The sequence below is a fragment of the Phoenix dactylifera genome, chromosome 5 (genome assembly GCF_051530095.1).
Source record: "Phoenix dactylifera cultivar Ajwa chromosome 5, Ajwa_hap1_PhDact_Kaust_v1.1, whole genome shotgun sequence".
Classification (NCBI taxonomy): domain Eukaryota; kingdom Viridiplantae; phylum Streptophyta; class Magnoliopsida; order Arecales; family Arecaceae; genus Phoenix; species Phoenix dactylifera.
In genome coordinates, this window is record NC_143194.1 from 37,965,039 (window position 1) to 37,989,489 (window position 24,451).

General features: G+C 42.9%; 2 protein-coding genes and 1 long non-coding RNA gene across 3 annotated transcripts; 2 read left to right on the forward strand and 1 right to left on the reverse strand.

Annotated features, from left to right (window-relative positions):
* Positions 1-2,101: 2,101 nt before the first annotated feature.
* Positions 2,102-7,260, forward strand: LOC103709771 (microtubule-associated futsch-like protein). Its single transcript, XM_008795271.6, has 6 exons — positions 2,102-2,217; positions 2,328-2,433; positions 5,159-5,513; positions 5,838-6,312; positions 6,665-6,723; positions 6,885-7,260. The coding sequence occupies exons 1-6, from the start codon at positions 2,190-2,192 to the stop codon at positions 6,933-6,935; spliced, it is 1,074 nt and encodes a 357-aa protein (XP_008793493.4). The 5' UTR covers positions 2,102-2,189; the 3' UTR covers positions 6,936-7,260.
* Positions 7,261-18,261: 11,001 nt separating this feature from the next.
* LOC148703605 (uncharacterized) lies at positions 18,262-24,000 on the reverse strand. Its single transcript, XR_015987572.2, has 3 exons — positions 23,851-24,000; positions 23,309-23,762; positions 18,262-20,077 (listed from the first exon to the last, which is right to left on the reverse strand). It is a non-coding gene; the product is annotated as an uncharacterized LOC148703605 (long non-coding RNA).
* On the forward strand, positions 18,802-23,726 carry LOC103709770 (Leucine-rich repeat protein kinase family protein). Its single transcript, XM_008795270.6, has 7 exons — positions 18,802-20,089; positions 20,305-20,438; positions 21,899-22,142; positions 22,245-22,453; positions 22,536-22,585; positions 23,055-23,175; positions 23,321-23,726. Exons 1-7 carry the CDS (start codon positions 18,802-18,804, stop codon positions 23,552-23,554), a joined length of 2,280 nt encoding a protein of 759 aa, XP_008793492.4. The 3' UTR covers positions 23,555-23,726.
* Positions 24,001-24,451: the final 451 nt, after the last annotated feature.

Below are 24,451 nucleotides of genomic sequence, written 5' to 3' on the forward strand. Positions count from 1 at the left end.
GATCTTTTCTAAGCCCCTATTAATCACCTATTGGGAGCCTGAAGAGTGACATGAAATAGAGAGGCAGAGAGGTAAGCATAGAATTCAAAAGTGTGAGTTGCCCTGCAAATGAGAGATATTTACTCTTCCATGCTGCCAATCTAAACTGCACCCTCTGTAACAAGATGGTCCAATCAACCTTGGATGGTCTACCCCCTCTCAAAGGTAGTCCAAGGTATTCGATAGGAAGTGGAGTGCAGCTACAATTTAGCCAATGGATGAGATAGCGCTTTTCTGATAGTTAATTGAAGACTTCAAAAACTGCAAAAGATAATTTTAAGATTGTAATAAGATTATCCGGAACTGTAGTAACAATTATTCGGGTGTCATTATTCGCCATTGTAACGTAAAAAAATGGACAACAATAAAAGATTGATGGTAGTATTAGACTAAGTTACTGCTCGTGTTTTGCTTTCCGTAGGGCGAACACTCGTCTCAGCGGGCGAATATGCTGGGCTCCGGCTCCGCACACCTGCTGACATCTTTCGAAGCACTTTCACGTGTGAACCGAAGTCATCTTGCATCACTCGTTTCCTTCTCATTTCAGTGCTCGCTTTTTTTCATCAAGCAATAATAAAGTAATAATCATTTTCTCCTATTAAATAACATTTGTTATAAATCACTATAAACTATATGAAACATTGACCATTACTTGAATTCCTTATCATCTATATATATAATACAATGGATCCCTCCTTCAATACGTTATAACAGGTATTACTTTGAATCGTGGATGTGTCCCTTGCTAATAATTCATTTCACAGAGGGATACCATGGATCCCTCTTGTTGAAACACATCGCTAGCTTTCATGACCAAACATCTACGATATGGCTTGGAAGAGTAATGCTGCTAGGCTCAATATTGGCCAAAAAAAATATGCACGGCATATTACATGTCATGTGGCATGCGAAGATTGGTGTGATTGACAAGATTGATTCAATGACCCATGTTTTGATTAATTTCAAGAGAGAAAATGTTTTGGGCTCCGTATTGCTCACGAATTGTGCCACTCTTCTCTTGCATGCCATGGTTCAGATTTTTTTTTTTTTTGCTAGAACGGATAATTTATACAATTCTAGTACGAACACATGCAAAAAGATAAAAATATAGTACCTCTTGGAGTTCTTTAGACAGCTCTCTCTCTCTCTCCGACCCATGAGGCACCTCTAGAGTAATTGACCACATATGAGGCTACCCAGTCCGCAACCCTGTTAGCCTCTTTGTGTACATGTCTAGCCTGGACAACCACATCAATACTAACTATAGTCCGGATATCTCAAAACGGGGGGTGACACCCATATATACCGTTTATATATCTCTGGATCCAGCCGATTACCGTAGTTGAGTCATCTCGCTATGGTTAAGGTTTCGGGTCATCTTTCACCCGAAAGCCCATATGGTCTTTCACGCCCGTGTACTATTAGATTTATTTAGCATATCGTATGTTAGACCTAGGCGACGGGGCAGCAGGGGAGGGTGCAGGCAAATCTGAGGTAGGCTATTGGAAGGGAGGGCGGCGGTGGTTTTGGAGGAGGGCTGAGGGGAGGTACGGTTACCCCTTTGTCAACCGTTTCCGTTTCACACCGGCACGTTTCTTGGCGCAGCTCAAAACAAAACGGATAAAAAGAAATTCTCCGTTCCCAAACAAAACAACGAAAGGAAAACGGTAAATTACTTTCCCATCCCACGGTCCGCCTCTCCGCCTGGACCCACCCGCCACTCACATGCGTTTCAAATTTCGAATTCTTAAAACAAGAAAACAAAACATTTACCAACTTATGCACCTCGCCAACAAACAACGTGGGACCCGCGACTCGGTGGTAGAGCACGGTCGCGCTGGGCGCCACTCTGGGTGCGGTTGTACCTGCCGAAAACTTTTACATTTCTCGTAAGTGTGGGTCCCACTGCGCGCGCTGCCATCCCGACCGTTAACGGCAACATGGGGCGTTATCTTCACCGTTTTTTCTGAATTCCGGATTACAGGCAGCCTTTTCCCGCCCAAACAACAATTTGAATCGAGCGGTGGGTCCCAAGCAAAGCTCCCTCCCCCTCTCTTTATATCACAGCGAAAATTAGCAACCGACACAACGCATTAACTCCACCGCATTGGAGAAGAGAGAGAGAGAGAGAGCGAGAGAGAAGAGGGAAGATGGAGAAGGACGACTCCGCGGGCCCTGGTAATCTTCCTACGCTTGCCCACTGTTTCTTTCTCTGAATCTCTTTCTTCTTTCACTCTTTTACTCTCTAATTTTTTGATTTACTTCCCACATAATTTGCTTAATTCTAGCAACTTCGCTGAGAGCATCGAAGTTACGGTACCCGCTGCGATCTGCTGCCAGGCCGAAGGAGGGGAATCCGGCGATCGCGGATTCATCAAATTCCACCTCAAAGAGGTTTTTTTTTCCTTCCTTTTATTTTCCCCCGGGTTCTAAATCAGCATTTTGTTGTTACGATTAATTTCTGTCTCTGGATGTAGATAGATGGTGGGTGTTTGTTAATCTTCCTCGTTTCGTTTTAATTCCATGTTTCGGTTTATGTTGCCGTAAATGAATTAGGGTCTTTGGATTCTTTTTTTCCCCCTAACTTGAAGAAGAAATGAGGCCGCAAGTCATGGGATCGATAGTTTTCACTGCTTATATAGTTATCGGGGCGATTTTGGAATTGAATTTTGTCAGTGCGGCCATTTTGGGAACAAGCATGGTTTCAATTGACGGATGGGAATATGGGATTTGTACCAGAGGATACCGGAAACCCAATATTAACTGCATCACAAGTTGTTTGAGTTTTTTCCCCAAAGAAAAAGCTATTCAGGTTTGTTCAATGAGAATTCCTTTACAGGGACATTCTGCTTTCACAAGAAAATAATAATTTGCAAGATTAAGCAGTTTATCTGGATTATTTCAGTATTGGTAGTGTAAGCATTATTGTATTATCTAAAATATTGACGTAATCTAATATTTATTAGATATTACCTTGTTTGTGGAAAACTTTGTGTCTCTTGAATCCTATGGACTCTTGATTCAAGCCTGGTCCCTAAGATTTACTATAATTGCCGAATGGAGTGATTGATTCCTGTTATGTCAGATTGCTGCCTTTTGATTGGTCAGCAAACTTGAACAGAAATACAGTGTTGCCAAATATTTGTGTGTTGCTTAATGTATTAACTCTATACATTAGGTTGTGATTGATGCACACATCTCGGAAAGCGCAGTTGAAGTTGAAGGGATTTAATCAATAGAACAAAGTGGCATTTCTTTACTCCATGAAAGAGTTGTTTTTCTTGAATTGAAGTATATGAAGGGGACACATTTGTTCAGGCTCCTTTATGGTGAGAATGTTACCTTTAAAAATATATGTTATGGAATGCTTTCCAACATTGATAGTAAATAAATGCTACTGAATTGATATTTATTTATAACAAGATACCACTATTATAAAAAGCAAAGATAACAATTACAAATTAGGGATTGTATAATTTAATTAGGAAGTATAGAAATATATAAGTGCAAATGAGACATACTTTTACTATAATTACAACTATACCAAATCAAATATATTTAAATTTTTAAAGGGGAGTGAAACATGAGAGATTTAAAGGTGCTTGAACAATTATTAACTGCATCCATACCTCTCTTTCTTTCTTCAAGTTGAAAATGATTAGTACAATAATTATTATATAGGTTCATAGTAAACTTAAATTGTCAGTACAAATATCAAGATTTACAGTTAGTACAATTTGGATGAGGCAGTCCATTTGCCTAGGGGTCTCAGAGAACATTACAATCTGCATGTAGGATCCCAAGGATCATGATCTCTAAAATAATGGGAATATCAAGTTACAAAAGGCTTTTGTACATTAGACGCACGAATGACATGCAAAAAGGGAGTGAAATAGCATTGGTAGTTAAACTTTCATGTGAAAGAAGATGGATGAAAGGGCAGGTGTGTGAGTCACATGCAATCTAGTGTTTGTTTTTCGGTTGGAACAAACAATGCTTTGATCAGATATGTTGCTGTATGATTGCATCAATTTGATTTCTTACTAGTGTTGATTTAATGGCCTGCTGTATTTTGTATACATTGTAACATGTGTAAAAAAAACATATATTATTCTCTGGGCTGCATTTGGTGAAACTATGAAAAATATGAAACATTACACCAGCAATTTAGATGGATGGTCACTGGAATATGTCACCGGCAAATTACATTTATGATCATGTATCATTGTATTGTAGTCATATTTTACTTCCTTATGACAATAACCAACTATTTGACTTACTAATCTCTGAAAACTAACATGGTTCTTGATGAACTTATATCTAGTTTAATTGTGTCAATAGTGGAATTCTATCATCGTTCCAATAATGAAGCACTGTCTGGATTCTCTAGCTGGAATCAGGTTGTTTTTTTTTGTTCTAGCAAATAATAGTTCTGATTGTTAAAGCACATAAAAAATCGGTATATATCTGATTCCAGCATGTAGAACTTTCTTCTCTCCCCCTCCCCACACCACTCCTTGAATGCACGCACGCACACACACACATGCTCACACAAGAGGGGAAACCGTATGAGCCAGCCAAAACTATGCTTCTGATCGAGCTACTTTATGGAAGGAACCCTTGAAGACTAAATGTGCTAGATGCCAATGACAACAATGATAAAATTGGTTCACTTTAAGGTCGAACTTATCTAATACAGTTCTTTCTTGCGCACGGTTGTTTTTGTGAGTGTTTTCATTTCATCATAAGTTTTGCTGCTGTTATAATAGTTTTGTGGTTATAATGCAGTATATGTTTAGTCTGTTGGTATGGACCTTTCTTTTGAGTTGTCTGTTTATGAACATAATGCTAATAAAGTTATGTTTGGGTTATGAATTAGAGCTAAATTTGCCTATCTGAGTTGTTGGTGGTGATCTTGTCTCAAATTTGATGCCTAGACTTTTTGAAAGTTTCATATTATCCTGTGAGTCCTATCTTTGTACAATTTTATGCAAGATTTTCCAATAGAAACATACTGCAAGTGCTATATATGTTGGCTTTTCCATGCTGTACTGACTGATTTTGCCATTACCATTTCCAACTATTCAAGTATTCATTTCTTCTGCAATATATTATTCAGGGGAAGGCCTCCATCAGTTGTAAGCAAGAGTGTGAGTGCTCTTGATATTTCTGGAAAAGAGAAATCAGCAAAACCTCCACGAAGGCTCTCCATACCTACCAAACCTACTGCCAGCCCTCGACAGGCCCCTTTTGGAAGTATAACTCCAATATCAGAGACCCGAATGAAGAGATCAAACACCCCAGGGAAAAGTGATACTCCCGTCTCTGATGTATCAAAGTCTATGACCAGGCGAAAGTTCAGCATGATATCTTCAGTCTCTTATTGGTTGGCACAGATCAAACTGTCAGAGTCTGCTTCAAAGCACTCAATCTCACTTGGTTTCTTCAAGCTTGCAATGGAGTCAGGATGTGAGGTATTTATGCTCGGCATTTCGTGCTTGTTGACTGTGTTTTAAATTTACATAATGGTCTCTTCTTCCTATCTTTCCTTTTTGTTTATTTATTGAAATTACGTAAACAACTTTTTCAAGCAGAACTCTGGTTCTCTATGTAAAGTAATTTATATAAGCATGGATATATACTTTGCAAGGCCCTGATTTCCAGGCATTGATGATCAGAGTCTACATTTACAATACAAAACCCACAAAGTTATTTGTAGAGGGATGCCCATTTTTCTCTCTTCTTTAGTTATATATCATTTTATTAATTTTAGTTCTATTTTTTAATCAAATCCACAGCCTTTGGATCGAGTGCGAGATGAGCTCAAATCATATGCATGCAGACACAACCTTGTAGCAGAGCTAGGAGAGCCTGCAAAGGATTTACTCAAGATGTACAACATTGTCGAAGATCTTGAACAGTTGAAGGTTTCTGAGAGTTGTTCTCAGTTACCTGCAGAGGGAAACCAGATTTCAGACAAAGGTCCTCGCAGCTTCTCCACTGCCTCCAAAAGTGGGAATCTGAAAACAAAGTCACTGAATTCAAACACTGTGGCAGTTGCAGAATCAAATAAGCGAGAGAACGTTCAGAAGAGAAAACCAGCATCTAAGAACAAGGGATCCTGCAATGAGAGCCCAGTGTCTGCTTTGTCTGTGGAAGATACTAATGGTAGTAATGCGCAGAAAAAATCTCGGCAGCCAAGAAAGACGGAATCTAACAGGGGAAAGGGGAAGATCAAGAGCTCGCCAAAGAAGTCAATAATGCCCGAATCAGGTAACTACTAAGAAATTTGGATCATCACATTTTCTTAATAAGAGTCATCATGTGGCTGGCATGTCTTTTAGCATATCCGGTCTCCTTGGATTACTAAGAATTACAAAAAAAGATCTTCTCGGCCTGCTGCAGAGGTTTTGCTGTTGATTTCTAACGGAACATGTTTTTCATATGAGTTGCATGTGTAGGATAATATCTAATCATGAAATCTATCGGATGGCAACATGATGGGCCTTCTTATTAATGGTTATTGTGTGAAATTCCTTTCGCTCCTGAGCATGTTTCTCTCTAATTACTGTATTGTTTAGCATTCTAATATGCTAATATTTTAAATGATTGGTTTTTATTTTAGTTGATTCAGCTGATCCTTTTCCTATTGAGGAGACATCTTTTGAAGACAAGGAGAACATGGTATGCTCATTAGTTTTGACTCAACGGATAGCTCTGTTTTGTTTATGTGGCATATTACATTATAATGTTGCTTCCATTATCGCTAAGATAACCGTTGTCCTCAATATGCCCTTTGATTTTTTTCCCTTACTATATCTTTTTTTTTTTCTGTGTTATTGTAGAATATTCAGCTAATAGATGGAGCGAGGATTGAGGAAACTCAAACAAACTGAGTCAGTAACTTCAGATTCGAATTTTTATTGCTGAATGTGAAGATGGGTTGTGTTTTCCAGTCTGTTGCTACAGTTTGCTGTTGATATATGATTGAAAGTTCTATTTAATATTTTTAAACTATAGAAAGGGATAAAGAGAGACATGTACTAGTAGTGTTACGTGTAATGCCAGGGTTGTGCTTGCACTAGTTAGTTTTGCTTGTATTGTTTGATCAGCTCGAAGTGGCGTTGATTTCTATATAAGCATTACATATAGGAATTTTTTTCTTCTTTTGTGGTAATTGTCAAAAGCAATGAAATTCTTCTGAAATGTTTGGTTGAGGAATTCTTATTCCAAAAGAATCATATCTTAGTTATAGTAGCCTGAAGGGCTGAGGCTGCTGGGAGCTTGGGTCGCATTATTTCACTTCAAGTCTATTTAACGCAAGATGAAAGGAAACCTCACAACTAACCTAAGTTTGTGGAAGAGAAGAAAATTAGGGGTATTATCTCTTCTACTATATATATATATATGATGAGTTGATCATCCATGAAGTAACCTTCAACTTGGGGGAAACAGATTTATTCATCTAGCAAAACACTTGCTTCTGGTGAAATCGCATGAACTTAAGTATGCTCTTTTGATTATGTTCATGAGCTACTACATGAGAACATTTAATACTCACCTAGCTAAACAATTGCTTTTGTTGAAGAGCGAGTGCCCCCGCATGTCCCAATTTACAAAGAAATGGCCGGATGTAACTTCTGCTTGGGTACTCGGAAGGCTTCAGCGATGTGAGCACCCCATCATTCCAGCTACACCATATCAAACAGGCCCTTAATTAGATTGAAAACACATTCATAGAAAGCAAGGGAGAACTTTGTGAATTCAGCATGCTGCCGGCATTAGATGAGTGATTTTTTTTTTTAATTCTAATTTGAGTTTTGCAAGTCATTTTAATTGATTCTATAAAAACATTGTAAATTTGGACTGGAATTTACCGGGAGACTGCCGCAACATATAAGACTCGTTTGGCTTGCGAGAAAAATTTCCCCACTGAAATATTTTTTTGGATATATGATACTAAAAGAAGTAATTTTTGCATATTTGATTAATCATGAAAAAGTAACATGTTCTAGAATGGTTTAGGTTAAGCTTATATTTTTCTAAGAAAATTATATAAAATACCTATTATTTTCTTAATAAAGGAAAAGATCTATCAAAAAGCTTAAGTACATTTTTGGAAAAAAAATATCCTAATTTTTAGTTGATGGGAATGGAACTTTTGCATATCTCACATGGATTTTTTTTTTTAATGAAATGTGAGAATCTTAATCCTATAAAAAAACTACTTTTCTGTCTCTATTCTTTGAAAACTCTAATATACATGATATATTTATTTATTTCTATATTAATCATACTTTTTTTTTTCCTTCTTTTTCTTGCGAACCAAATCGAGTCCATTGTTTTTTTGGGTTGATATAAATTTGGACCATAATTTGTGTTTGGCCCACTAGACTCAAAGTCCATCTCCTGCTGAGCTAACGTCACTGTGTCACGTTGCCACAGGAAAAGGAGCTAACCTGCATGGTGGTAGGAATATATGTTTCTTTTAAACCCGTCCACAAAGATGATACCAAAATTAATCCAAAGCCAGTGCTCTATCCCATTCCCTAGAGAGGACATACCATCAAAGGCATGCATGAAAGTCCTGAATAGCTAGGCAAGCATCCTTTTCTTGTCCTCCGGATTAGTCCTCCAATCCTCTTCTATATAATAGGACTTTTTGCAAATTACGTTCAATATTTTTTTTAATATTATATATATATATATATATATATATATATATATAGATAGATAGATAAATACACACATACATACATAATAAAATTCATCTCTTTTGTTGTGAAGACCTCGAGTTAAGTTTATCTCAAGAGATTAGTAGATGGCCCTTTGTTTAGCCATTTGAGTTGGATCATTGCGAGTTAGGGGATTAATCACCCAGGCAAACAGTGAGATTGGCATGAATTAAGAGGTCTCAAGAGGAAAATTAGATTGGAAGCACATAAAGGGGTTGGATTTGAGGGTTGGAGGTCAGAGATTAGGGATTTTTTTTTTTTTTTTTTTTTTGCTGAAACGGATATTTCATACAATACGTGTACGAATACATCCAAGAAAGTCAAAATACAACAACTCACGGAGAGCCTGTGGAAGCTCCCCCTCCCCTCCCCACAGAGTGTACCCTGAGTGGTGGGCCGCATAGGTCGCCACCCAGTCGGCCGCCCCATTAGCTTCCCTAAATACATGCTTAACCAAAAAAGCCCTCCCATCTCCCATCATCATCCGTATATCACGGATCAATGGGTGGTCTGTACCATCAGCCGTCCCCCTCCTCTGGATCCACCTGATGACCGTGGCCGAGTCACCCTCCAAAAAGATCGAGCTAGCCTACAGGACCATCCTCGCATGGCGCACACCGGCCCAGGCAGCTCGAAGCTCTGCCTCTGGAACTGATATGTCAAACAACTGGCAGCCACCTGCTGCCACTACCCTGGAGTGCGGGTCTCGTATGATAAAGCCTGCACCGCCCCGCGTGCCACCATCCAGCACCGACCCATCAAAATTAACCTTGAGGAAGCTTGGGGGTGGGGGCTCCTAGGTGAAAAACACCATATGGTGAGCTGCCGAAGCAGAAGGGGGGCCCCAGGTGCCCTGAGCTGTCAAAGGCCTATCTGAAGAGTGGGTGGGCATGATCTCTGAAGCCTGTACACGAGCACGCTCCGCAGCAAATCGTGGTGACACCCTGCGGTCACCGAGGGTCCGAACGTTCCTTGCCAGCCAAATCTGATACGCTGTGCAAGTCACTCTAATGGCCTCCTGACACGTCCTCGTGCTGGCTAGCCACTGCCGTATCGTGTGAAGACACTGCAGTCGCTCACTCCGAGCCTCCTGCGGGACCCCGGCCCACTGCCATGTGAGCCTCGCCCATATACACTGGAAGAGCACATGGTCCACTGACTCCGCGGCCCCGCATGTCCCACACTCCGCGGGGATCCCCCATCCGCGCCTGCTCAGTACTGCTCTCGTCGGCAAGCGGTCCCAGAAAACTTTCCATAAAAAGAGGGCTACCCGCGGGTGGAGGCCGTACCTCCAAATCCAATCACCCTTCGGTCCCCTATCCTGCTCTGGCTAAATGACACGGATGAGGTCTCCCAACCTGACCCTGGCCCGGCTCGAGGTGCCCCATACCCTGACATCCGACCCTGCACATCCTGGTAACGGGATGGACCGGATCCTCGCTGCTAGATGTACCCCAAATAGCTGTCGAAGTCTAGCATCATCCCACTCTGCTCCACCTGCCGCCAAAAGGTCGCAAACCCGTAATCCCTCTGCTGCCTCTATGCTAACCATGGTCGGCCACCTCCCCAGTGGGAGGGTGTCCACCCACGGCTCACTGGTCACATCAATGCTCCTCCCGTCACCTATCAGCCATCTGGTATTCGCTGATGCAGTCAGCAGATACCTCCCAATCTCGCGCCACATGAAGGAGACTCGGCGCCCCCGCCCTGCTCCCTCTAGGCCCCCGCAGCCATATCTAGCTGCCATCACCTGACTCCATAGGCTGTGTAGCTCAAGCAAAAACCGAACTGCATGCCGGGCAATGAGAGCCTCACGCCTCTCCCTCAACGACTGCACCCCTAGGCCACCCTCACTGGTAGGACGGCAAACCTGCTCCCAAGCCACCAGATGCACACCATGGCCCCCACCGTATGATCCCCACAAGAAGCTCCGAAGAAGACGCTCGATCCTCAACAGAGTCGTCTTTGGTATCACAGTGTGAGCCATGAGGTACAATGGTATGGAGCCCAGTACTGATCTAATCAAAGTCAATCTCCCCATCATGGATAGGGAGGACGCTGTCCATCCCTCAAGCCTACTCTGGACTCGCTGTACTAGGCTCGAACACTCTGCTACTCGTGGCCGCCTGCCACTGATGGGAACTCCCAGGTAGGTCAGCGTCCCCTCCTGCTCTGGTATCTGCAATATCCCTCGGATCTCCTGTCGGACTCTGATATCCGTGCTGGGACTGAACGTGGTAGCTGACTTCGTGAAGTTCACTCTCTGGCCAGACTCCATGCAGTACTCCGTCACCACCCTGCGAAGAACCCGTGCCTCCGTCACTCGTGCCCTGGTCAAAAGAAGGCAATCATCAGCGAAAAATAAATGTGAGAGAGGTCGAGCCCCCGGTGCTGGAATATACGCCTCCAGCTCCCGGTCGGCGCAAACCCTCTGTAGGGTCCGTGATAAGATATCAGCACAAATAATAAACAAATATGGGGATAAAGGACATCCTTGCCGCAATCCCAAGGTGGACTCGAAGAATAGTGTGGGTGTGCCATTGATCAAGATAGAAAACTTTGGTCCCCGGATGCACCCCATGACCCATCCAATCCATTGCCTGTGGAAACCGTACGCCACCAGTGCTCGCTCGAAAAAGCTCCACTTGATCCTGTCGTAAGCCCTCTCCATATCCAGCTTGATGGCCATCAAGCTGCGCCTTTTCGGTGCTCTTTGGAGATCCCACATCATTTCCTGAGCCAACAAAATATTATGTGAAATGTTCCTACCAGCTACAAATGCCCCCTGCTCATAGCTGATAATACCAGGTAAAAGGGGCTTCATTCTGCCCACCATAATTTTTGCCACAACCTTATACAAGGTTGTGCACAAGCTAATAGGCCTGAAGTGACTGGGCTCAACCGCATCCTGACGCTTTGGTATAAGCGTGATGAATGTGGCCTTCCAGTCCTCGGGCATCGCAGCCTGAGCGAAAAAACACTGGATAGCCTCCACCACACCTCGGTGGATAATGCCCCAGTACTTCCGAAAGAAAAAGGGAGGAAAACCATCGGGCCCTGGAGCCTTGTCAGCAGCCAGCGCCCAAACTGCCTCCTGTACCTCTTGTGCTAATACCGGTCGAATCAAGGAAGCCCGCTCAACATCGCCAATACCCCTGTCCACCCTCAGAGGGCGGTCACCGTGACTGGCCTCGTCGTCCTCCGTCCATCTGGCTCGGAAAAAGTCAAAAGAGGGTCTGCCGAACCGTTTGCTCGCCCTCTACCCGATGGCCCGTCTCATCTCGCAGGGAATGAATCAAACTCCGCTGCCGCCGAATAATCGTCGACCGATGGAAGAACCCAGTGTTGCGATCACCCTCTCTCACCCATTGCACCCGGGATTTCTGTCGCCAGAAGATCTCGTGCTGCCGTAGCAACGAGTGATGAGTCGCTAGCAACCCCCGAAGGTCGGACATATCGTCCTCCATGAGTGCCCCTCCTAGGTCTTCCTTCCTCTGCAACTCAGCAATCGAAGACTCAACCCCTTCCAGACGCCGGAATATGTTACCCACGACCTCACGATTCCACCGGCGTAAGCGCCTTTTAGTCAATTCCAATCGGCGCGAGACCGCCTGCATGGCGTCGCCGCGTACTGGGGTGCGCCACGCGTCGCGGACTACATCCCACGACTGGGGGTATGATAGCCAAACCTTCTCAAAACGGAAGGGACTATGATGGGCGTGTACCGACGATGTGGATAGAAGCAGGGGGCAATGGTCAGAGGCAATCCGAGGAAGGTGACTGACCTGACAGGTAGGAAAACGGAGAATCCAATCTGGGGATGCAAAGGCCCTATCTAGGCGCTCCCAGACCCTAGCACTGCCTGACTGATTATTGCACCAAGTAAACTTAGGTCCAGAAAAACCAAGGTCTACCAGGCCATTCCGCAAGACAAAGTCCCGAAACTCCCTCCTGTCCAGTCTATCAGTGTAGGCAGCACCACCCCGCTTCTCGTTCTCACCCTGAATGCAATTAAAGTCACCGACCACAACCGTCGGGATGCCCTGGGTGATGAGGTTAGTAATCTCCTGCCAGAGGACTCTCCGGGCCCTGTGATCCGTACTCGCATATACACCACAGAGTACCCACGGAGGAGCTCCTGGTTTCGATACTACCATAACTACCTGCTGGGAGCAATTGTGGAAAACATCTATCGTCGTCACCCCTCGCCTCCACAAGACCAAAATGCCTCCTGATAACCCCCGAGAGTCAACTGCATAGGTTGCCCACTCCCTATCCAGGCGACGCCTAACACGACTAAGCCCCTCACCAGATAATCGAGTTTCGCATAGAAAACAGATCTCCGGGCAATGGAGCTGTACTAATCTCTTAAAGGAGGACATGAAGGACGGCTTGGCCGCCCCCCTACAATTCCAAGCCAGGATCATCATGGATCACAGTCCACATAGTCAGCCTCAGACCCCTCCTCACCTAGGGTCGTGGGGCCGGCCTCAGGCTCAAGCCTCCGACTACCCCGCTCCTGCTCCCCCCCGTGTGTAGGGGGTGCAGCACTCATGACTGCTGCCCTGACACGCTGCACAACAGTGGGTAGAGCTGTGTCCCCTCCCGGTACTGAAGGCTCAACCTCCATGTAAGGATCCGGTCGGTCCCACCCCTCACCCCTATCTGAGGCAGCACCGGCCAACTTGCCCAAGGCTGGGAGCGGAGGACCATGAGGACCAAACCGGTAGACTGGGATCGCCTCCCTATCAGCCTGCCAGTCTAGGTCGACCTGGGTCCCTAGCCCCAAGTCTGACTGTGACTGAGTGCCCGCCGCATAAGGAACTGCCCGCAGCTCCCCCATAGTCCGGGTCTGTATGCCCTGTACCGGCGGGCCATCCTCAGCCCCCACAACCGAGTCGGCCCGGCCCAACAGCTCCCGGACCCGCTCTCCCGCCGCTGGGGAGGCCCGCAGGCCCGGGGCTGATCGAGCACGCAGCGAGAGATTAGGGATTTGGTGGGGGAGAAATTAGGGATTTGAGAACTTGAGCTGCGGTGGCTCCTTTGCGCGCTCCCCATCACTCGTCCTCCCTCACCTTTTTCTTTTCTTTCTTTTTTTTTTTGGGTCAAAACGGTATTTAATTTCATAACATGAGTACAATCAGTCAGATTAAATAAAAGTAAACAGTACAATAGGCGTGGGATACAAGCTAAGCTTATCCAAATAACCTCTTCGGAATGCCAGGCAAAATAAGAGGCAATCCAGTCTGCTGCACTGTTCGCCCCTCGATACACATGTGCTATCTGGCAGGAGAACAACTCTCGCATCAATCTACGGGTGTCTCGTATCAATGGATGGCCGTCTCCGTCTCTATCCGCTCTTCGGATCCAGTCAACTACCGTGGAGGAATCATCCTTGAGAAATAGGCTGTCAACCTCAGCATCTGTCTCGTATACAAAATACCTTCCCCCTCACCCTCTTTTGAGAATCCAGAAGGTGCCGCTGGCCTCGGCCACTTTTTCTCACAATGGCCTAGTACGTGACCTGGACATCAAAAATGAAGGATTGGTAATCGACTCGAACCAATGAACCGGATTTCTTGTTTAGTGTCCGTTAGCTCTTGAAAATTTGTTTCCCGTTTCACTTTGAGATTCCCACTTTACCCTCATACATGGTTAACTTAATCAGGAACAATGGTTTATTGAGATGATTGGAGATTAATAGAAAGAATCGTTTGCAGTTTAAATTGATATTTTCAGCATTGATTTCTAAATAGGGATGCAGAGAGATTTTATATATAATATTAATATAGGATATGATCTGCAAAAAATTCTATATGATACTACTCTACTATGGTTGTTATTTTTGTTAGTATCTGCTGAATGTGAACTCGCCATGGTGGCAATAAAGAAGTCGTCGACAATCAAATTTATGAAACCACCGTCCCTACAGCCAAGTTAAGGATAGCTTGGCAGGACATTAGCTATGTGAGACTGTTGTCTATCTATTTGGAGGATGATTCAGCTACTGTAGTTGATTGAATTTTGAGGCAGCCGAAGGTAGTAGATAGATAACTCTTGCTCCAAGATATTTGGCGCTTTGCCAAGGATTGTACCATTTTTTGAGCTAGTCATACATACTATGAGGCTAACAAAATTACAGGCTAGATTGTATCCTCCGCCGTAGAGTATTGTATTATGAGTGGATTCTGCAACTGGGCTTTTTTTCTTTTCTTTTCTGTGATATATTATTTTCTGACTCCATTAGATCATTGATATCAGGGCTGTGTGGGAACCATGAAAAAAGTGCCGTATTCCTGCTTGAGATCCAAGGCAACTGCCATTGAATATAGTGCAAGAAATCCAAGTTTCCATCCTGCTCACTGTTCCAAGAAATGTCCTGCCTTATCTCTGAACCGGAATACCTGATAGCCCATTGAAGAGAGGGAAAGTGCACCACCGAGGTGGTTGCACAGTTAGAACGAGGCTTTGTTTTTAATAAAGTGATCCAGGTTTGAAACGCGCGGGTGTCGATTAAATGTGGAAATCGGATGCCCTTTCCTGACTTGCCTGTTGGAAGCGCTACTAGTCCTCTGGTACTGAGGTGATGCTGGGATGACTTACTCATACGTGGGGTAATTCACGGGTCGGGGAGGGTATGAGAAACTTTCTATCTGTATGGAATATTTTCTGATGGAAGGAGGGCCCAATGGGGGCTACTACGTGGGGTGAGGTTTTTCTCTCCCTCTCTTTTTTTTTTTTTTAAGATAAAAAGAAGAAAAAGAAGAAGGAGAAGGAGAGAAGAAGAAGAAAGAAAGAAAGAAAGAGGGAAAGTGCCGCATGGCTAGTTCGATTAATGTGGAAGAGGGGAGTGGGAAAGGATGTACACAAGAGCCAAGGCAGGGAGAAAAGCAACATAGTTATAATAAATAGGATACAAAGAATTCCGGTGTGGAAGATGAAATAAGTACCAGAGGGTCCAGAGCAGACATCACCAGAGAGAGCTTCGATGATGTGTACCAAGTAGAGACAGAGCAAAAACAGCCAATAGAAGTTAACTGGGAGAAAATTATGTAACGCAATGTGACAAAAGAGAATGATGGAGCAAATATCCTAATCCATTCATCTAAAAGGCAGCTCCATCAATATGGTCAGGGATAGCTAAACATTAGCTAATGTGGGAGAATCCTAGGCCCATAACATTACCAACTAAATATTTAATTTGCTATAACATTGCCATGGCAACTCAGTAAAAGCAGTAGAACAGCCCCACCGACACCTCCTCTGCTTTGTGGGACCGCAATGGGCAAAATGATTTGAGGACAAGGAGGAAGGAAACAAGAGGCTCTCCCTCACACTCTCTCACCAACTCCCATTGAACTTTTTAAATTTTTTTCCTTGTAGAGTGGACCTTGGGAGTGTATCTTTAACTAATTACTAAGGATTGGGGTGTAGACCAACGCCAACCTAACTATCATTAATTCAAACCATCCTTTCACGTGCTTTCCCCATATTATGATTACACAATTATTATATTAAAATATTTATCCATACATCTTTATCTCAGAGATGTAGATCTAATTTTGGAGAAATTATTATCTACACTATGGTCGTGCATGCAGCCAATCATGACTGCTGATTCTTATGGTGATGTTCTGATATGCACGCTTGATGAATAGAAGCTATAGGAACAAGCAGTAGTTATTAGTGTATGTAGTGTAGGCAATAATGTCTTATAAGAAAATTCTCGAAAAACATCTGACTTTTAATGTTTTTAGATAGGTGGGAACAAATTAATAAATTAAAGAATATTTTCTTTTCTTAGTAGAAGTGTTTAGTGCAAGCCGTAACAATTACTATATAAAAATTATAGGATACCCCAAAAAAAATGGAAATATCTATCCCTAGTGGTATCTAACATACATATGAGAGTGAGTGAGTCGATGGTTTTAATTTATCCAAACTATTTTTATTAAACAAAAAAAAGGTTGACTTGTGCAATAAGCTCCACTTGTTATTTTTCAATACGAATTTAGTTGGTTTTTTTCTTGCAGGAAAGATATTCAATTGAAGTCATCGGCCTGCATCTGATTACCAAATCAAATTTTCTACAAGCATGGAAAACGCTTATTTCGTAACCTAACTTTTAGCTTGAAAACCGAGAATAATGACAATAATATCATTCGGTAACGACGACATACGTGTTATGGAATTTCGCATGCCCCTGACCTACCAAGATGACCAATACTTAGGGGTTGAAGATTATGCAGTGGTTTCCTCAAAACAAGAAGATTATGCAGTGGTTTTGGGTTGCGAGAGTCATTACTCTACGCCACGACAGTCGATTGTTGAGCGGGACTCGAATTGGTACGCCATGCACTCATAGCGGTGACCGGAAAGAGCGTAGAGATGGAGAAACTTTTATGGGATTCTTTGACTCGCGTAGGGATGGGCGGGCTCATTTTTTGACGCGTTGAACGATGACTAAAGAAGTGGTTCCGAGTCCACTAGTAAATTATCTGTCATCAAGTAGATGCACGAATAAAAGATTTCCTAAGTCAAGGACAGCATTGTGCCCCCTTGTTATTTCCTTTATAAAAAAATTTGGATAAGTCATTCATCTCTACATCCCAAAAAAAAAAAAAAGTTTCGCAGCTATTATAAAAAAATCACTAAAATATTGAGCTAATCAGCTTCCGATGCATACGAGCGGCCCTAAGGCAACATAATATTTTATCAGTCTATGGATGTCTTGCAGAAATGGATGCCTATGCCATCTGTTTTGTACTAGTTCTAAATCTATTTGATTATCGTGGCAGAATTTTATTCGAGATAAATGCAGTCTGCTATCAAGAAGAATGCAATTCGCTTTGAAAACGAGCATCACGTAGGTGATGCTCTTTCAAACAGCTCTTAGCTTTGTTTATAGGACAGAAATATCATAAATATGTCTCTTTTCTACTATAATAGTCTAGAGTTGAGATTTCTGGTCATAAATATGGCTCCGCTTCGCACTACCATTAAGATTCCGTTACAAAAGCTCAGGCACTGTGCCTATTTCAACCTATGCACATGGAGAGCGCCATCTTGAAAGGAAGGGGGACCTGCAAGTTTTCAAAAAAATTGGCTAAACTAGTCTTGCCCATTTCAACCCACGCACATGTAGAGCCCCATCCTGAAAAGGAGAGGACCTCCCCAGTTTTCAAAGAAATTGACTAAACTAATCTTCAATGACCGCGACACCATTAAAGATTAAATATTTATATCCATAAAGAAATAAACTATTTTAATCTTTATTTAATATCCAATTTTATCAATAATTCTATTACAATCTTATGCACCACTCATAATTTCTAAATAATTATAATGACATGTTTTTGAAGTTAATTCCCCCCTTCAATCATTCAATTAATAGCCTTCTTAAATATAGAGATACTTAAGTGTGCTCCAGCTCGGCTTATGTAGTTATCTTTGCATACAATTATTAATTATTATTTAATATTCGTAATGCAGAAGACTTATTAAAGACTCTTAATGTGAAAATAACGCGTTATTTCAACTCCTCTCCCCGATCTCCGAGCAATAAAAAAAGAAAAAAGAAGAAGAAGAGGAGGAGTTTGGCATCATACCGGGCCATGGAACTCGCCGGATTCCACAGAGCGCACGTGACTACGACACGTGGGTAGGCTGTAAAGCGAACCCCCGCGTCCCCCGCCAGCCGTCCACTATTTCTGGTTTCCACTTCCACCGGTGGTTGCCATCTCTCTCTCTCTCTCTCTCTGTGTCTCTCTCCCTCGCCACCTCCGGACTCTGACTCGCCCACCAGTTTGATCACAACCATTTTTCTCAATCATTCTGGCCATCGAGCAAATCACCATCTTTTTCAATCGTTTTGGCCATCGAGCAAATCACCATCTTTCATCTCTCTCTCATATTTAGTTTGGTTTTGCTGGAAATGGAACAGTAGAGAGCTGCATATGAAGCTTCTCTGACGTAGCTAAAGCTCACAAATGGCGACTTGTCAAGAGTTTTCAAGGCAAAACTCAGCATGACTCGTATCCATGCACATTCTCCCATTGTCCACCACCACCATCACTCAATTCATCAGATAAAAATGGCATCTTTATCATGGCGTTCCAAGCCCAGATTCTTCTACCTCTCTGTTTTTGTCCTCCTCTGCTTCTTTCTCACTGCCTCGGCCCAACAGCTCTCCCCCTCCCAATCTAAGACCCTCCTCCGCCTCCAGCGGCTCCTCGAGTTCCCTCCCGCGCTCGCTGGATTGACCAACTACACCAACTTCTGCTTCCTCCCTCCCTCCCCCTCCCTCTCTGTCGCCTGCTCCGGCGACCGCATCACCCAGCTCGCTATCGTCGGTGACCGCCGGATCCCCCTGCCCTCCAGCTTCTCCTCCGATTCCCTGTTCACCACCCTTTCGAGGCTCCCCAGCTTGACCGTCCTCTCCCTGGTATCACTCGGTATCTGGGGACCGCTGCCCGGGAAGGTGGATCGCTTCGCCTCCCTCAAAGTCCTCAACTTGAGCTCCAACTTCCTCCACGGCGCGATCCCTCTGGAGATTTCGACCATGTCCAGCCTCCAAAATCTCGTCTTGGCGGGGAACTCCTTCAACGGAACGATTCCCGACCTCAAAAAATCCTTGCCGATTCTCGCCGAGTTGGACTTGGGCGGCAACCGCCTCGGCCCCGACTTCCCCTCCCTCGGCGAGAGTCTCGTGACTCTGGTCCTCAAAAACAACAGCTTTAGCGGCAAAATCCCAGCGGGACTAGCAGCACTCGATCAGCTGCAGAAGCTGGATGCGGCTTCCAATCACTTCGTCGGCTGGATTCCGCCCTTCCTGTTTTCACTGCCATCTATTCGATACTTGAATCTGTCCGCGAACCATCTCGCCGGGCAACTTCCGGCGAACCTGTCTTGCAGCGGCGATCTGGGATACGTCGACATCTCCAACAATCTTTTGATCGGAGGACTGCCTCGCTGCATCCGCTCGAATTCTTCGAGCCTGGTGGTGCTGAATTCGGGGAACTGCATGACTTCTGGGGATTCGAGGTACCAGCGCTCGAATTCTTATTGCAACGCTGGGGCGCTGGCGGCCATTCTGCCTCCAGCTGATGAGAAGAGCAGATCGAAGAGCAAGCTGGGCCTTATATTCGGCATTGCCGGAGGTGTCGTGGGTGGCGCAGTGCTGTTGGGTCTAGTACTTTTCTTGGTTTCAAGGACGAGGAGAGGAGGAGCGAATCCAGAGAGCAGCATGTTCCAGAAATCCATTGCGAGAAAAACTCAGGTTCAAGCCTCTCCAAGAAGAACTCCTGCAGAGACACGTAAGAATACTTGCTGAATTCTAATACTCTTTGATGAGCTATTCTGATGTTAGATATATGATGAACCTTTAGGAAAGAAATAAAAAATTCTGAAGTTCATATGTAGACCACCATAAAAATAAAACAAAAACTTTCCTCTTGGATGGCTTGAATCTGTTTGAAATTCTCATGCATTTTTTTTTTTGATCATGGAACCAAAATTCTATCTTTGATAGGGCACATGTCTCAAGCAGCGAGTGTAGCTACACTTGGGCTGACTCCCTATCGTGTTTTTAGCATGGAAGAACTCGAGGAAGCAACCGATACATTCGACCCATCAAATTTGATCGAGGATGGTCCGCGAGGACAGGTAAGAGAGTGAAATATATAGAATTGTTTTTGCTTTAGGAGATGAAATCAAAACAAATGGAATTTTTGATCTCCAGTACTAATTCTCTTTACCAATAGAATTTTGAAATCTAAGACGAGTCTAGACATTATGTTTGGAGGTGACTTAGATTTCTCCTCATGAATATATCTAAACAAGAGTCAAAGTTGATGTAAGAGCATCCTCTTGCTACTTGAATGTTAAATCCTTTTGTTATGAGGTCCTCTGTTCCAGTGTCAAGCTGACAAAAGAGATAAATTAGATTAATTAGGTCACCCTCTCTCTCTCTCTGTGTCTGTCTATATGTCTGTATGATAAAAGAAAAAGTCCATACACATTCTAATGTCTTTTTTTACTCTCTTACCTGTCCTTGCGGACCAGCAAATTTGATTGAGGATGGTCCGTAAGGACAGGTAAGAGAGTGAAATATATATAATTGTTTTTGCTTTAGGAGATGAAATCAAAACATATGGAAATTTTGATCTCCAGTACTAATTCTCTTTACCAATAGAATTTTGAAATCTAAGACTAGTCTAGACATTATGTTTGGAGTTGACTTAGATTTCTCCTCATGAATATATCTAAACAAGAGTAAAAGTTGATGTAAGAGATAAATCCTCTTGCTACTTGAATGTTAAATCCTTTTGTTATGAGGTCCTCTGTTCTAGTGTCAAGCTGACAAAAGAGATAAATTATATTAATTAGGTCACCCTTTCTCTTTCTCTCTCTCTCTCTATATATATATGTATGTATGTATGTATGTATGTATAATATGATGAAAGAAAAAGTCCAAACACATTCAAATCATGCACATGGGTATTTTTCTTGAATTTAAGGATGTAGCCTAAGACTTCAGAAGGCTGACTAGAAGTCTATTTGAATTTCTTAAAACCCTCTCCCATGGCAATTTTTAGATTTACCTCTCTGCACAATCTCATAAAGTTTTATCATCCACTAGAATGACTGAAATCAAGTCTGAAAAGTAGAGAGCAAGTAATGTAGCATTGCTTAAGCATCAAGAGTTATGCATGTTCCTGTCTTCACCATAAATATTATAAACCATTCAGCCCTGCCAAACTTTTTCGTTTACAAGTCTTAGCTACAAGGATGATCTTGTGCATTGCATGTACAACTTGTGTTTGCCTACTGTTTTCTAAAATATTTCACATATGTATTCCATGATGAGGTGATGAGCTTGTTGGTCAAGTTCCAGATCTCTTCTTGAATCATCTCTCTCTGATGGAAACTACGGTTATCTTGGTGGACTTCTTTCAATTTTCTTTTAGGTGGTAGAAATTCCTATGATGGTGGAAGAGACGATCTTTATGCTTTTTGGTGCCGCTTTGTTTCTTTTTGTCAGGGATTCACTTTTTTTACTGAAAAAAAGATACTGTCTTTGCTGACCCTCCTTTAATTTTAAAAATTTTTCCCTGCCTTCTCAGTTCTACAGGGGTTGGCTTCAGGATGGCTCTATGGCTGTGGTGAGATGTTTGAAGTTGAAACCAAAGCATTCTCTTCAAAGCCTACTGAAGTGCATGGATCTCATTTCAAAGCTCAGGCACCGTCATTTGGTCAGCATTTTGGGGCATTGCATTGTTAGTGGCCAGGATGGTGCTAACGCAGCAAGTACTGTCTTGCTTGTTTTTGAGCATGTCCAAAATGGAACTTTAAGGAGTCATCTTACTGGTAATTGAAAGGCGAACATTCTCTTGCTTCCTAAGACTAGATTAGATGAGTGGATTTTACTTGATGTTTTTTTTTTTTTTTTTTTGCCCTCCAACTTGCCAGAGTGGAGAAAGCGCGAGATGATGAAATGGCCGCAGAGAGTATCAGCAGTTATTGGGGTTGCAAGGGGAATTCAGTTCTTGCACACAGTGACAGTTCCTGGTATTGTTGGAAATGATCTCAACATCGAAAATATTTTGTTGGACCAAACTCTTACTACAAAAATTAGGAATTATAATCTTCCAGTGCTGCTGAAGAATAAGAACAACAAGGTAAGCACAAACTTTATTGAAGGCAAAGGTTTTAGTGTTCCATATTTCGTTCATAGCTAAATCTCTGTCTTGGGTCTATCAGGTAGGTTCTGAAAGCCCTTTCGCCAAAATGGAAGATAGCGACTTTGGCAGGTAACATGTCTAATCTATATTGATTGCAAGTGGACAATTTGATTGGCAAAAGTAGTTTGATTACATGACTACTGAACACTGTCCAATGCCTAAACTCTGCAAGGGAAATACAAGGGGAGGAAATTTTAAAAGGGGGAAAAACAAAAGAGAAAAAAACTAAAACACAATCACCAATCCAAAACAACATGATGAGTCTTGAGAGAAGTTGCCAGAAGGTCCAGAGGGAGGTCCAGAGTTTGGACCCTGGTGGTGGTACAAAATCACCATATTGCTCAAAAGAAGAAGACATTGGAAAAGAATAGTAGTTACAAAAAAGTTTGTGGGAAAATGTTTACAAAGTAATTGCATTCAGAGTTATGCTTATGTTTAATACCATATGAAGGTGATGCAAGTCAAAGGTGGAAGTAGGTTTGGCTTATGATCATATGAAAGTCTAATTCTTTTCTTCCCCACTTTCTCATGTTCGCAGCATTCAGAGTTTGGATCATGGTGAAAAAGAAGATATTTATCAGCTGGGCCTGATTCTTTTAGAAATTATCACGGGCAAACCTGCAGAATCCCAAAGCGAATTGGATTCTCTGAAAGTTCAGGTATTCAGTTCTTATCTTCTTTGGTGTCACGATAACATCGATTTAGACTTCAGATTTGGCTTTTGCACTAAACAAAAGTCTTAATAGCCTTAATTACCAAAAAGGAAGCATGAATAACATGGGAAGTGCTTACCATGTTCCGCAGCTCCAGAAAAGCTTAACCGATGGCCCGGCAAAGCTGAAAGGAATGGCCGACCCTGCCATTTGCGGCACCTTTGCTCTTGGCTCCTTGAAAACGGCAGTTGAAATTACCTTGAACTGTATATCTGAAGATCCCAGCATGCGTCCCTCGATCGATGATGTTCTCTGGAACCTACAGTATTCTGTGCAAGTCCAGGATGGATGGGGCAGCAGCGAGAATCTCAGCACCCAATCCTAGATCTTGAGGTGTATTTGCTTTCAATTTTTTCGCCCATATTTGTTTTATTCTGTCTGTACTTTCAATCTGTGATAAGCTTGCTACCAGTAGAGGTCATGCAAGTAGCTATTTGTATATTTAGTCTGTATGTGCAACTCACAGAAGCCATGAGTGAAGTTAAATATTTATAGAAGTGATCAAAATCTTAGCGTGACCTTGAGCTCTGCTGCTGCATCCAGTAACAACAACATTACATGTCACAAATCTAGTTTGAAAATCTCAACAAATCAGTAGTGTTTTAGCGATAGGAAGGCAACCTCCAAGAAGCAGCTCTTGTCAAATATGGCACTGGGTTTTAGGCACCTTTAGTTCAGGCACTGGGTTGTAGGAAAATGCGGTAGGTAAGGTTAGTCCATATATGGTGCTGGCGATGATGGCAGCAGAACCTCTTTTCTCTCAGCCAGCCCTCGCTTTTATGTATGGTGAAAAGGGAAAACCTGCATGGGTAGACATGATGCTCACAGAGAGGTTTCGAACAGCACATCATTCGCAATACATTAAAATTCAAAACTGATCGCAATAGCTTTCTAAATTTCAAACCGACAAAACTGCGAAAAGAGGGGGAAAAATCGGGCACAATATTATCCATTTTACATTCAAATAATAAAACATCTAAAAATTTCAAAAGAAGAAGTCATGTCCAGTCCGGTCCAGTTAACTAGTACAAGGATTTAAGCACCCACAAGCTTAGACTGTAGGCGCCCTTTCACCCTCTACCGCAAAACATAAGACTTGGTGACTGGTACCTGCTAAGGGACAAAAAAAAAAAAAAAAAAACTGCCTCCATTGCTACCAGGAAGCACTGCCTCAAAAAGTGCCATGGGTTTGCTGCTCTTGGTCAAACCAGAGCGCCCTGCA